Source organism: Phyllobates terribilis, unplaced genomic scaffold (genome assembly GCF_046119375.1).
Source record: "Phyllobates terribilis strain yellow unplaced genomic scaffold, ASM4611937v1 Scaffold_3__8_contigs__length_932513732, whole genome shotgun sequence".
NCBI lineage: Eukaryota > Metazoa > Chordata > Amphibia > Anura > Dendrobatidae > Phyllobates > Phyllobates terribilis.
In genome coordinates, this window is record NW_027362763.1 from 813668168 (window position 1) to 813681608 (window position 13441).

At 40.6% G+C, this 13441-nt stretch overlaps 1 protein-coding gene across 1 annotated transcript in view; it reads right to left on the reverse strand.

Moving 5' to 3' along the window:
* NOX3 (NADPH oxidase 3) overlaps positions 1-13441 on the reverse strand; it is a 474423-nt gene that overhangs the window by 274009 nt on the left and 186973 nt on the right. The window contains exons 7-8 of the mRNA XM_073673353.1: positions 2650-2742; positions 1555-1808 (exon numbers count right to left, since the gene is read on the reverse strand). Coding sequence (XP_073529454.1) covers positions 1555-1808; positions 2650-2742 — 347 coding nt within the window. The remainder of the gene's footprint in view (positions 1-1554; positions 1809-2649; positions 2743-13441) is intronic.

A 13441-nucleotide genomic window follows, 5' to 3' on the forward strand; every position in this document is an offset into this window, starting at 1 on the left:
TACTTCTTCTTGTAAATACCTTCTGTTGCTGATAATGCCTGTGAGCGGCACTATCGGTGGCCGCTCACAGGCATCACGTGACCCCGCACTGATGACACAGTGGCATGACTCAGCGCTGGGGTCCCCGCGGTGGCTGCTAGGTTTTGGGCGGGGTTACCCCCTGCATCATACCCAGCATCCACCGCGTTCTTTCCCAATGAATAAGGAGAGGTAGAGCGCACGGTGGATGCCGGGTGTGACGCGGGGGGTAACCCCATCCACAGCCTAGCATCCACCGTGGAACCAGGAAGATCGTGACCCCCGGCTGCTGCCAGCACTTGTTGTGACATCAGTGGATGTCAGAGTCGGCGGCAGCCGGGGGTCACGTGAAGCCTGTGAGCAGCCAGTGATAGCGCCGCTCACAGGCATTTATCAGCAACAGAAGGTATTTACAAGAAGTCTTAGAGGCCCCGGGGGGATACATAGGGGTCGTGGTGGGTATATAAAGTAGTGGACAACCCCTTTAAGCCAGTCTTGGGGGGGGAGTCTGCTGGAGTGAGATTCCACAAATTAAGGAATATCTTTGGTCTGCCTGTGCACTGCAGTCTTAAAATTACAGAAACTATGAGCTAGAGTAGATTTCTGAAAATATTTAGATCAGTTTCTGGCATAAGTCATAGTGAATATATTGGGCTGTCATTGCTCTGCCTGCTTTACACAAAAATGTGTGACTTTTATGAAACATAAGACTGGAATAAAACATTTTATCAATTTATTCTTGTGCATTTGAATTCTTTATAAATTACACATTTTCATTTGCTATCACTGGAAGAAGACACTGTTTCTTACATAACTAAGCAGAAAATCATTGAGCACATTGTCCTTCTTTCGAGATAGCATGACAGCAATACAATCAGTGCCCAGACCTCTTTTCCTATTAGACTCTTAACAGTGTTGTGGTTTGTCACAATGGCAAATAAGACATGAGAAACGAAAGGAGAATCATTTGACAATTTACTTCACTCTGATTGTGCTGCATCACTACTATACTAACTTTGCCCATGAAAACTATGGCTGCGATTTCTAAAGAGTGGTGTACTGTATGACTGTTTGGTTGAAGGTGCACTGGAGTAAAAGGCGTCAAATTCAGTAACAGGCATGCAACTTTTAATGGACTTGACACATCTTTCAGGTTCTGTGAATCAGCACAAGAAATGTACTCTAGAGTAAAGTATATTGCTGTCGTAATTTACACCAAGTTAGTGATGTAAATTACTATGAGTTTGGTGGTTGCACTCAGCCATGACCTCTTTCCTTCTAATATCCACCCACCTTTCCAAAAGTTGGCAGTATGGCATAAAAACAACAAAAGTTTCAAACTTTTCGCTCAAACAACATCTTCATAAAAATGTTGAAACATTTTAAGCAGTTCTACACCAAAATCCGGAAACAAACTGTTTTATAAATCAGGACCCATATGTGGAGTCTTGGGATAAATGTATTATTTTTTAAGGAATAAGAAAGCAAATTGCTAGTCAATAAGTTATATTGTATGTATTAAGATATTTGTCAAACCTTGGCAGCTGCCATGGCTCCAAACACATATTCCCATTGGCTCCACATTCTGTGAGGAGTCGTTGTGTCCAGTCTCCAACAGCCCTCACATGCACGCTGAAAAAAGGTTCTTCTGGTGCTGAAGTTAATGTGAAAGGATGCCACTCTAGCCTTGAAACAGTGAGGCACTGAAGAAAAATATATTGTCCTGGTTCCATAGCAAAACCACTTTTCTTCATTTGAATTTCTAGAACACCAGATGCGTGAGAGACAACCTAAACATGAATTAAAGTCAATCACAGTATGTAACAAGAAAAGGACAGATCTACATAAGAGACCATAGTTAAAAAACATAACACAAGAACAAAGTTATCACATAATTTTTTTTAAGACTAAGAGAACGTGTCATTAAATTTATGCTGCTCAAGCCATGGGCTGCATGAATCAGTGCCTGGCTGCGTGATTGCAGCCAGGTATGTTTTGAAACCATGCACTGTTTCAGAGGTATCAGTTTGAACAGATGGCTGGGGACTAATGGGACTATGTACACAAATAGGAGAGACCGGTCATTCAACTGGAACGAGGGAGGGAGAAGCCATCTAGGGACCGTGCCAGATTAGTCAGGTCTCTCCATACAGTCTCCCACCAGCTTTTCAAATTATGTTTTTCTCTGAGATGACACAGCATTTCAGTGTAAACCATTCCTGACTGCAATCATTCATCCAGGTTCAGATTCATGCTGCTTGTGGTTTAGGCAGTATTATTCTAATGACAGATCATCAGCCATAAGAATCACAACAACACGTCCATTTTTGATTGGATTCAAAAATGAAAAGAACAAATACAAGTCCATGGGTCCATGAAAATCACTGACTAAACGACTAAACACTGATGCCATTCGTGTGCTGTCTGTGATTAACTTTGTAATTTACTGTGTATACATTTTTCATATGTGAAACTCACTATTGACAAAGTGATCGTAAAAACTAAAACAATGACCAAACACTCATGAATATCGGATGAAAAACACTGATGAGATGACACGCAAACAATTATTTGTGTATGTGAAAAATGTCTGATGTCTAAAAGTAATTTTGTGAATCTCATAACTCTTACCTTTGTGATGATAACTTCTTGTTTAGATCTCCAAAATCGAATTATCTTTTCAAATGTATATATTACCAAAGGAAAAATAACCCATTTCCATGTCTACAAAAAAAATCATTGTTAGTACAAAGTATAAATACAAAAACCAAGTTTACAGTTTATACTAATTAGGGCATGCATACAGGTAAATAGCACCAATGATACATGACCAATTTAGTGTGCAGTGTATAGCTTGGACATAAAAACTGATAAGCATGAATAACAAAGAATTAATGAATGTTCATATAGTCAGATAAAAACACAAATACTCAGCATATATTTTTTTCTAATATATGATGATATACAGTGCTGCACACACGTTTTAAGCAGGTGTGGAAAAAAGCTGCAAAATAAGAATGCTTTAAAAAATAAGTGTTTATTTTAATCAATTAGCAAAATACAAAAGAGAAATGTAAATCAAATCCAATATTTGGTGTGATCACTGTTTGCCTCATCAATTCTTGTATGTAGGCTTGCACAAAGTAAGGAATTATGTAGGATTATAGTCAGGTGTATGTGTAACCAATTATACGAAACAGGTGATAATGATCATCATTTTCATATGTAGGTTGAAACACAATTATGAACTGAAAAAGCTGTGTGTAAAAAACACTAGGTGAGGGATAGCCAAATTCTGCTGCAAAGGTGAGGTTATGAAAGACAGTTTCATGTCACGGATAGCAACACTGAGCACAGCAACAAGGCACTAGTAGTTATACTGCAAAAGCAAGTTTTCTCCCAGGCAAAGATTTCAAATCATAATGAAGTTTCAAGATGTGCTGTTCAAGATTTTTAAAGTACTAAAAAATGGGCAATGCTGGGAACCATGGATACAGTGGTCGGTCAAGTAAACAGTGCAGCAAATGAGAGACACATTACCACTTCCCTTCGAAATTGGAAAATATCAAGGAATGCCATGAGATCAGAATTGGCAGCAACCAGTGGAACCTAGCTGGTCTTTAGGAAATAATAATGACTACAAATCTAAACCTTCAACATTGAAACAAGGCGAAGAGACTCAACTGCGCCCATAAACATAGGAACTGGGGTGCAGAAAAATAGCAAAAGGTGCTTTTGACTAATGAGTAAAAATGTGAAATATTTGGCTGTAACAGAGGCATTTTGCTCACCAGAGGGCTGGGGAGTGGTGCAATAATTCATGTTTGTAAGTTTGGGGCTACATCTCAGCAGATGGAGTTGGAGATGTGGTTAGGATTAATAGTGTATTCATTGCTAAGAAATAAAGCCAGATACTTATCCACCATGCAGTACCTTCAGGAAGGCATCTGATTGGCTCTAAATTTTTTCTGCAGCAGGCATCGACCCCAAAAATACAGCCAATGTCATTAAGAACAATCATTAAGGTATTGAAACACATGGGCTCTTGGAAGTGATGACTAATGGAGCCCTGATATCAGCATCATTAAATATGTATGAAGAGAAGAGACAGATGGGTTTGTGCAAGCCTACATCCACAGAAGATCTGTGGTTAGTTCTCCAAGATGTTTGGAACAAGCTCCTTGTCGAGCTCTGTCAAAACGTGTGTATAAGTGTACCTAGAAACAATTGATGCTGGTTTGAAGCCAAAGATGGTAACATTACATTTTGGTTTGATTAAATTGGATTTCTCTTTAGTTCTGTCACTTTGCATTTTGGTAAATGATAAAAATAAATTAACATTTCTATTTTTGAAAGCATTCTTACATTGCAGCAATTTTTCCACACCTGCCTAATATATTTAGAGTGAGGAAAAAAGTATTTAGTCAGTCACCAATTGTTCAAGTTCTCACACTTAAATAGATGAGAGAGGCCTGTAATTGACATCATAGGTAGACCTCAACTATGAGAGACAAAATGAGAAAACAAATCCTGAAAATCACATTGCATGATTTGGAAAGAAATGTTTTTCAAATTTTGGTGGAAAATAAGTATTAGGTCAATTACAAAAGTTTAACTCAATACTTAGTTATATATGCTTTGTTGGCAATGACAGAGGTCAAACGTTTTCTGTAAGTCACCACAAGGTTGGCACACACTGTTGCTTTTATGTTGTCCCATTTCTACATGCAGATCTCCTCTAGAGCAGTGATGTTTTGGGGCTGTCGATGGGCAGCACAGACTTTCAACTCCCTCCAAAGGTTTTCTATAGGGTTTAGATCTGGAGACTGGCTAGAACACTCCAGGACCTTGAAATGCTTCTTACGAAGCCACTCCTTCGTTGCCCTGGCGGTGTGCTTGGGATCATTGTCATACTGAAAGACCCAGCCACGTTTCATCTTCAATTGCCTTGCTGATGGAAGGATGTTTGCACTCAAAATCTCACGATACATGGCCCCATTCATTCTTTCATGTACACGGATCAGTCGTCCTGGTCCCTTGGCAGAGAAACAGCCCCAAAGCATGATGTTGCCACCCCCATGCTTCACAGTAGGTATGGTGTTCTTTGGATGCAACTCAGCATTTTTTCTCCTCCAAAAACTACGAGTTGTGTTCTACCAAAAAGTTCTACTTTGGTTTCATCTGACCATAGGACATTCTCCCAGTACTCTTCTGGGTCATCCAAATGCTCTCTAGCGAACTTCAGACGGGCCCGGACATGTAATGGCTTAAGCAGGGGGACACTTCTGCCACTGCACGATCTGAGTCCTTGGCGGTGTAGTGTGTTACTGATGGTAGCCTGTGTAACGTTGGTCTCAGTTCTCTACAGGTCATTCACTAGGTCCTCCCGTGTGGTTCTGGGATTTTTTCTCACCGTTCTTGAGATCATTTTGACCCCATGGGGTGAGATCTTGTGTGGAGCCCCAGATCAAGGGAGATTATCAGTGGTCTTGTAGGTCTTTCATTTTCTAATTATTGCTCCAACAGTTGATTTCTTAACACCAAGCTGCTTGCCTATTGCAGATTCAGTCTTCCCAGCCTGGTGCAGGGCTACAATTTGGTTTCTGGTGTCCTTCGACAGCTCTTTGGTCTTCACCATAGTGGAGTTTGGAGTGTGACTGTTTGAGGTTGCGGACAGGTGTCTTTTATACTGATAAGTTCAAACAGGTGCCAGTACTACAGGTAATGAGTGGAGGACAGAGGAACCTCTTAAAGAAGTTACAGGTCTGTGAGAGCAAGAAATCTTGCTTGTTTGTAATCGACTAAATACTGATTTTCCACCAAAATTTGAAAAAAAATTCTTTCCATATCATACAATGTGATTTTCAGGACTTGTTTTCTCATTTTGTCTCTCATAGATGAGGTCTACCTATGATGTTAATTACAGGCCTCTCTCATCTTTTTAAGGGGGAGAACTTGCACAATTGGTGGCTGACTAAATACTTTTTATCCCCACAGTACAAAGTACTGTATCAGTATTTAATTTTGATTCACACATTATAATTATAACAGAATAGATGTAGCATAACTGAAAATACAGTAAGTACATTAACTTCATAAATAATTATTAACTATAATCAAATCCATAGCTTACTCTTTTCACAGAATGAAATTAAAAAAGTACATATATCACCTAAACCCCCACATATACAGATAGGTCCAGAAATATTTGTGACAGTAACACAAGTTTTGGCATTTCAGCTCTTTACCAAAACACATTCAAGGTATAATTATAAAATCAATTTGAGCTTAAAGTGCAGACAGTCAGCTTTAATTTGAGGGTATTCACATTCTAATTGGTCTAAGGGTTTAGCAATTACAGCTCTTTAATATGTAACTGCCTTTTTTTAAAGTGACCAGAAGTAATTGGACAATTATCTCAAAAGCTCTTTAATGGACTGCATTTGGCATTTACATTTGCAAGCTCTTGCTGTGAACCCGAATCCTGCAGTAAAAAGAGCTCTGAAATGGAAAAAAAAAAGATCATTCGGCTGAACAAAAGAAGCAATCCAACAGAGAGAGAGCAGAAATGTTAGGAGTGGCCAAATCAACAGTTTGGTACATTGTGCAAAAATAAGAGTGTACTGGTGAGCTTGGGAACTCAAAAAGGCATGGTAATCCATGAAAGACAACAGTGGTGGATGATTGCACAATCCTTCCTATGGTGAAGGAAAACCGCTTCACCACATCCACCCAAGTGAAGAACACTCTCCAGAAAGTAGGTGTTTCAGAATCAAAGTCTACCATAAAGAAAAGAGTAAAACTGGGTTAGGTTATAGCAAAAGAGCCCAAGCTCTGAACATCTGACGAGCACTGTCCAATTCATCATCCAAATATGGAAGGAGTATGGCACAACTGAAAACCTACCTAGACATGGTGTCCACCTAAACTGACATCCCAAGAAAAGAGAGCACTAATTATAAAAGCAGCCAAGAGGCCCAAAAGAGCTGCAGAGATCTACAGCTCAGGTGGGAGAATCCGTCCATGGGACAACTGTTAGTCATTTCCTATAGAAATCTGGCTTTTATGGAATAGTGGCAAGAAAAAAGTCATTTTAGAAAGCAAGTGTCACACAAGGTGTGGGAAAGACTTAGTGCAACACAAAGGAAAGAGGGGAAGGGAGCCCAGACTCTAGGGAAAGGGGGGAAGTGGAAACCTCCTAGGTTGATCTAGCATCACCCTGTCTCCCCTAAGGTCCCTGTATTGGCTCTTCACCAATCTCTGCATGCGTGCCTCACCCTGTCTTTCCCTGGCATATGGCTAAGGCTAGGGAAGGGTAGAGATGAGCACTAGTCAATATCCACTAAACACTATAGACAACATGGTTGAACAAATGGGGAAATTGCTTAGCTTAGCTTTAGACGACTCTAGACAGATGCGCACACGTCCTCAAGTTTCAGAGAGGACGAAGTACTGTTCTTGCTAAAGCCTTCAGAAGTAGCAATGAATATCGCCGGCACCTCCCTCTGAAGCACAGCAAGTATTTATACACCCAGGCCAGGGTGTTAATTAGCCAGAGGGAGGTAGCTGCTGAGTCCAAGAGACTGCCTTTAAGAAGATATCTGCAATGCAAAACGTAGAGATCTCCTGAAACCAACTGCAGGGCGACTGTCTGTCACTTCTGACACACCCCGTGACAGTACTCATCCTCTATGAGTGGCCTCCGGAAACTCAGGACCGGGTTTCTCAGGATAAGAGGTGTGCAATGAGCGAATCAATCTATGAGCGTTCACTTCTGATGCTGAAACCCACATCCTCTCCTCTTTACCATAGCCTTTCCAGTGCACCAAGTATTGTAGTGAACGACATTGGAAATGAGAATTTACAATCCTCAAAATCTTGAACTCCAGATTACCATCAACCATAACTGAGTGAGGGCTCAAGAGGTTCCACATACTTTTTGAGTAATGACCTGTGGAACACGTTGTGGATCTTAGGGGCCTGAGGAAGTTCAAGACGAAATGCTGCTGGGTTAATGACGGCAGTTATTTTATAGGGATCACTAAACCTAGGTCCCAGCTTCCAAGAAGGAATTTCAATCTTATATTCCTGGTAGACAACCACACAAAGTGTTTCACATTCAGGTCCGGACCAGGCAAACGTTTTCTGTCAGCCATACATTTATACCTGTCTCCCATGATCTTTAAATTACTCAGAACACCCTGCCATACCGAGGAGCGCAAAGAAAACCATTCCTCCTCCGGAACTCCTGTTGCTCCTCCCCCACTAAAGGTGACCTGCCAGTGGATTCTTGACAATGATTATTAATGGCTAATTCTGTAAGTAGGACTACCAATCCTCCTGAATTTTGGAGACGAAATTTGGTAGGTCTCCAAATTCTGATTTGACACGCTCAGTCTGACCATTCGACTGAGGGTGGAAGGCAGAGGAAAAGGACAGCTGCACACCCAGTCAAGAACAGAATGCCTTTCAGAACTTGGAAACAAACTGGGTCCCCCGATCTGAGACCACATCAGCGGGAACCCTGTGAAGCTTCATGATCTCATTTATGAACACCTGAGCAAGTGTCTTGGCATTTGGAAGTGCAGGCAATGCGACAAAGTGAACCATTTTACTGAACCTATCTACTACCACCAAAACCACCATTTTGCCTGAAAAAACTAGTAGGTCAGTAATAAAATCCATGGACAAGTGTGTCCATGGCCTACTGGGGAAAATTAGCAGGAGAAGAGTACCAGACAGACGGGTATGCGAAACCTTAAAACATGCGCAAATACTACAGGCAGCTACGTGTTCAATCACATCCCGATGAAACCCCGGCCACCCAATACAACGAGATAGGAGGTCCATGATTGCCTTACCACCTGGATGCCCAGCAAGCAAAGAGTTATGATGTTCCTTAATTACTTTGTGGCACAGATTAGATGGTACAAATAATCCTCCTGAAGGGCAGGAGGCAGGGGTATCCCCCTGAGCCTCCAACACCTCACCCTCTAGTTCAGGATACAGTGCCAAAATGACTACCCCTTTCTGTAATATCTGGGCAGGGTTCTCATTGTCACCACCACCAGGGAAGCTTCGAGACAAGGCATCAGCCTTGACATTTTTGACCCCTGGATGAAAAGTGACGACAATATTGAACCTAGTAAAAAACAGGGACCATCTGGCTTGCCTAGAGTTGAGACGTTTAGATGACGATATATGACAGATTCTTATGGTCAGTAATAACAATAATAGGATGGACAGCCCCCTCTAACCAATGTCACTATTCCTTGAATGCTAATTTGATTGCCAAAAGTTCACTATTACCCACGTCATAATTTCTCTCAGCCGAAGACAATTTTTTTTAGAAAAGATGGCACATGGACACCATTTTCCAAGGAACAAACTATGAGACAACACAACCTCAACCCCGACATCCGACGCATCAACCTCCACAATAAAGGGTTGGGAAACATTGGGTTGACTGAGTATAGGTGCAGTGGCAAAATAATTCTTTAAGGAAGAAAAAGCCTGGAGGGAAGTATCCGACCATTTGGAAAAATCAGACCCCTTCTTAGTCATGTCAGTAAGGGGTTTCACAATTACTAAGTAATTTTGGGTGAATTTCTGGTAAAAATTAGTAAAGCCCAGAAAAAGTTGTAGAGCCTTCAGGTTCTCGGGATGTTGCCAATCAAAAACTGCACAGATCTTCTTCGGATCCATCCGAAATCCTGAAGATGACAATAATTACCCAAAAAACTGCACCTCCTGAACAGCGAAAACACATTTTTCCAGTTTGGCATAAAGTTTGTTATCCCTTAATATCTGGAGCACCTGCTTAACATGCCCCCGACGAGTCTCAAGATCAGGTGAATAAACCAAAATATCTTCCAGATAGACCACCACAAACTTCCCCACCAAATAATGGAAAATATCATTTATGAAATGCTGGAACACCGCAGGTGCATTGGTCAAACCAAAAGGCATAACCAGACACTCGAAATGTCCTTCCGGTGTATTGAATGCTGTCTTCCATTCGAGCCCTTCTCTGATTCTAACCAGGTTGTAGGCTCCCCTTAGATCCAATTTGGAGAATACCTTAGCTACTACAACCTGGCTGAACAAATCAGGAATCAGAGGTATGGATCACGGATGGTAATTTGATTTCATTCCTGGAAATCTAAACAGGGACGTAGACCGCCATCTTTTTTCTTCACAAAGAATAACCCTGCCTCCACGGGCAAAGATAAGGTTATGATTAGTGTTGAGCGAACATGCTCGGTACTCGCCCGAGCATCACGCTACTCGGGATGTTTGGCCAGCACCGAGCATTTCCGGGTTACTCGGGCGGGAGCTTGGGTCTCCGCCCTGCATGTTTGGCGCTCTTTACAGAGCCAATGAACATGCAGGGATTGCCAGCCAGTCACTGTAATGCCGCAGCCATGTTGTTTGTGGGCATTACAGTGATTGGCTGGCCGCACAGCGTAACCTCGAGTATTTAAAACCAGGCGCCGCCATCTTGGACACAGTCGCTCCGGATCAGACAGTGTAGGGACAGTGCTGCTGATTTAGGGAGAGATATATCCTGCAAAATAGTTAGTGTAGGGTCTGTAAAGGCTGCCAGATCAAACAAACAGTCCTTCTCAGGACTAATATCCATCCCAGGTATATCAGGCAGGCAGGCAGGCAGGCTGTATAGGAGACGCAGTGGTTATACCAGCAAACGCTGCATTACAGTCCTGTGTGCTGCTCCTGTTGCTAAAATTGCTGGACTTAGCTCCAGGTCCCGGGGGCCAGAAAAATCCTTTTTTTTTATCTAAACCCTCTTTTTTTTTTCCTCCTTCACAATGTACAAATACCCATCTTATTAACCTTTTGGTGCCCCCCCCCCAAAAAAAAAAGTGTGCCTCTGATTTTTCAGACACAAATATATCTGTTGAAAATAGTCTGGTGTAGGCCAGAGAAATAGAAGTGTGGTTTTGCAGTTCTATGGGCCATTTGTATCTAAAAAAAACAGTTTGAGTGTGTCGCTTACTGTTCAGCCGCAAATATATATATATTTTAAAAAGCCTGGTATACACCAGTAAATTATTACTGTGGTTTTGATGTTCCACGGTAAAACATCTCTATTATCCTGTTTTTGGCATTTTTTGCTGTATAAAAATAATAAGTGTCTCCCTGATTTTTCAGACACAAATATATCTGTTGAAAATAGTCTGGTGTAGGCCAGAGAGACAGAAGTGTGCTTTTGCTGTTCCACAGTAAAAAATCTCTATTATCCTGCTTTTTGCATTTTTTGCTGTAAAAAAAAAAAAAATAGTGTCTCCCTGATTTTTCAGACACAAATATATCTGTTGAAAATAGTCTGGTGTAGGCCCGAGAAATACAAGTGTGGTTTTGCAGTTCGACGGTACAAACCTCTGTATTATCCACTTTTGGGCCATTTGTATCTAAAAAAACAGTTTGAGTGTGTCGCTCACTGTTCAGCCGCAAATATATATATATTTTAAAAAGCCTGTTATACACCAGTAAATAATTACTGTGGTTTTGATGTTCCACGGTAAAACATCTCTATTATCCTGTTTTTGGCATTTTTTTGCTGTATAAAAATAATAATAGTGTCTCCCTGATTTTTCAGACACAAATATATCTGTTGAAAATAGTCTGGTGTAGGCCAGAGAGACAGAAGTGTGCTTTTGCTGTTCCACGGTAAGAAATCTCTATTATCCTGCTTTTTGCATTTTTTACTGTAAAAAAAAAAAAAATAGAGTCTCCCTGATTTTTCAGACACAAATATATCTGTTGAAAATAGTCTGGTGTAGGCCCGAGAAATACAAGTGTGGTTTTGCAGTTCCACGGTACAAACCTCTGTATTATCCACTTTTGGGCCATTTGTATCTAAAAAAAAACAGTTTGAGTGTGTCGCTCACTGTTCAGCCGCAAATATATATATATTTTAAAAAGCCTGGTATACACCAGTAAATTATTACTGTGGTTTTGATGTTCCACGGTAAAACATCTCTATTATCCTGTTTTTGGCATTTTTTGCTGTATAAAAATAATAATAGTGTCTCCCTGATTTTTCAGACACAAATATATCTGTTGAAAATAGTCTGGTGTAGGCCAGAGAGACAGAAGTGTGCTTTTGCTGTTCCACGGAAAAAAATCTCTATTATCCTGCTTTTTGCATTCTTTGCTGTAAAAAAAAAAAATAAATAGTGTCTCCCTGATTTTTCAGACACAAATATATCTGTTGAAAATAGTCTGGTGTAGGCCCGAGAAATACAAGTGTGGTTTTGCACTTCCACGGTACAAACCTCTGTATTATTCACTTTTGGGCCATTTGTATCTAAAAAAAACAGTTTGAGTGTGTCGCTCACTGTTCAGCCACAAATATATATATATTTTAAAAAGCCTGGTATACACCAGTAAATTATTACTGTGGTTTTTATGTTCCATGGTAAAACATCTCTATTATCCTGTTTTTGGCATTTTTTGCTGTATAAAAATAATAATAGTGTCTCCCTGATTTTTCAGACACAAATATATCTGTTGAAAATAGTCTGGTGTAGGCCAGAGAGACAGAAGTGTGCTTTTGCTGTTACACGGTAAAAAATCTCTATTATCCTGCTTTATGTATTTTTTGCTGTAAAAAAAAAAAAAATTGTGTCTCCCTGATTTTTCAGACACAAATATATCTGTTGAAAATAGTCTGGTGTAGGCCCGAGAAATACAAGTGTGGTTTTGCAGTTCCACAGTACAAACCTCTATATTATCCACTTTTGGGCCATTTGTATCTAAAAAAAACAGTTTGAGTGTGTCGCTCACTGTTCAGCCGCAAATATATATATATTTTAAGAAGCCTGGTATACACCAGTAAATTATAACTGTGGTTTTGCTGTTCCACGGTAAAAAATCTCTATTATTCAGGTTTTGGTAGTTTTTTCCGTAAAGAAAAACAGTAGTGTCTCCTGACTGTTGTGACACAAAAATATATCTGTTGAAAATAGTCTTGTGTAGGCCCGACATCCCAGTGTGGTTTCGCAGTTCCACGGGTCAAATCGCTGTACTATCCAGTTTTGGGCCTTTGGTATCTAAAAAAAAAGCAGTTTGAGTGTGTCGCTCACTGTTCAGCCGCAAATATCTCTATTTAAAAAAGTGTGGTATACCCCAGTAAACAATAACTGTGGTTTTCCTCTTCCACGTTTCTAATCTACTCTTTATTACCCTTTTTCCATTGATAGTGCAAGTGTAAGCTATTTTACTTCATTTACAATGGGCAAGGCGCGTGGCAAGGGACGTGGAAGTGGACGTTCTGGTGATGGTTCGTGCAGAGGACGGGGCCGTGGCCAAGGTGAAAATGTGCCACAACCAACAGCCACATCTTCTCGCTCCCACTTCTTGACCGAATTACTAGGGAAGCACAGAACAACACCAGTAT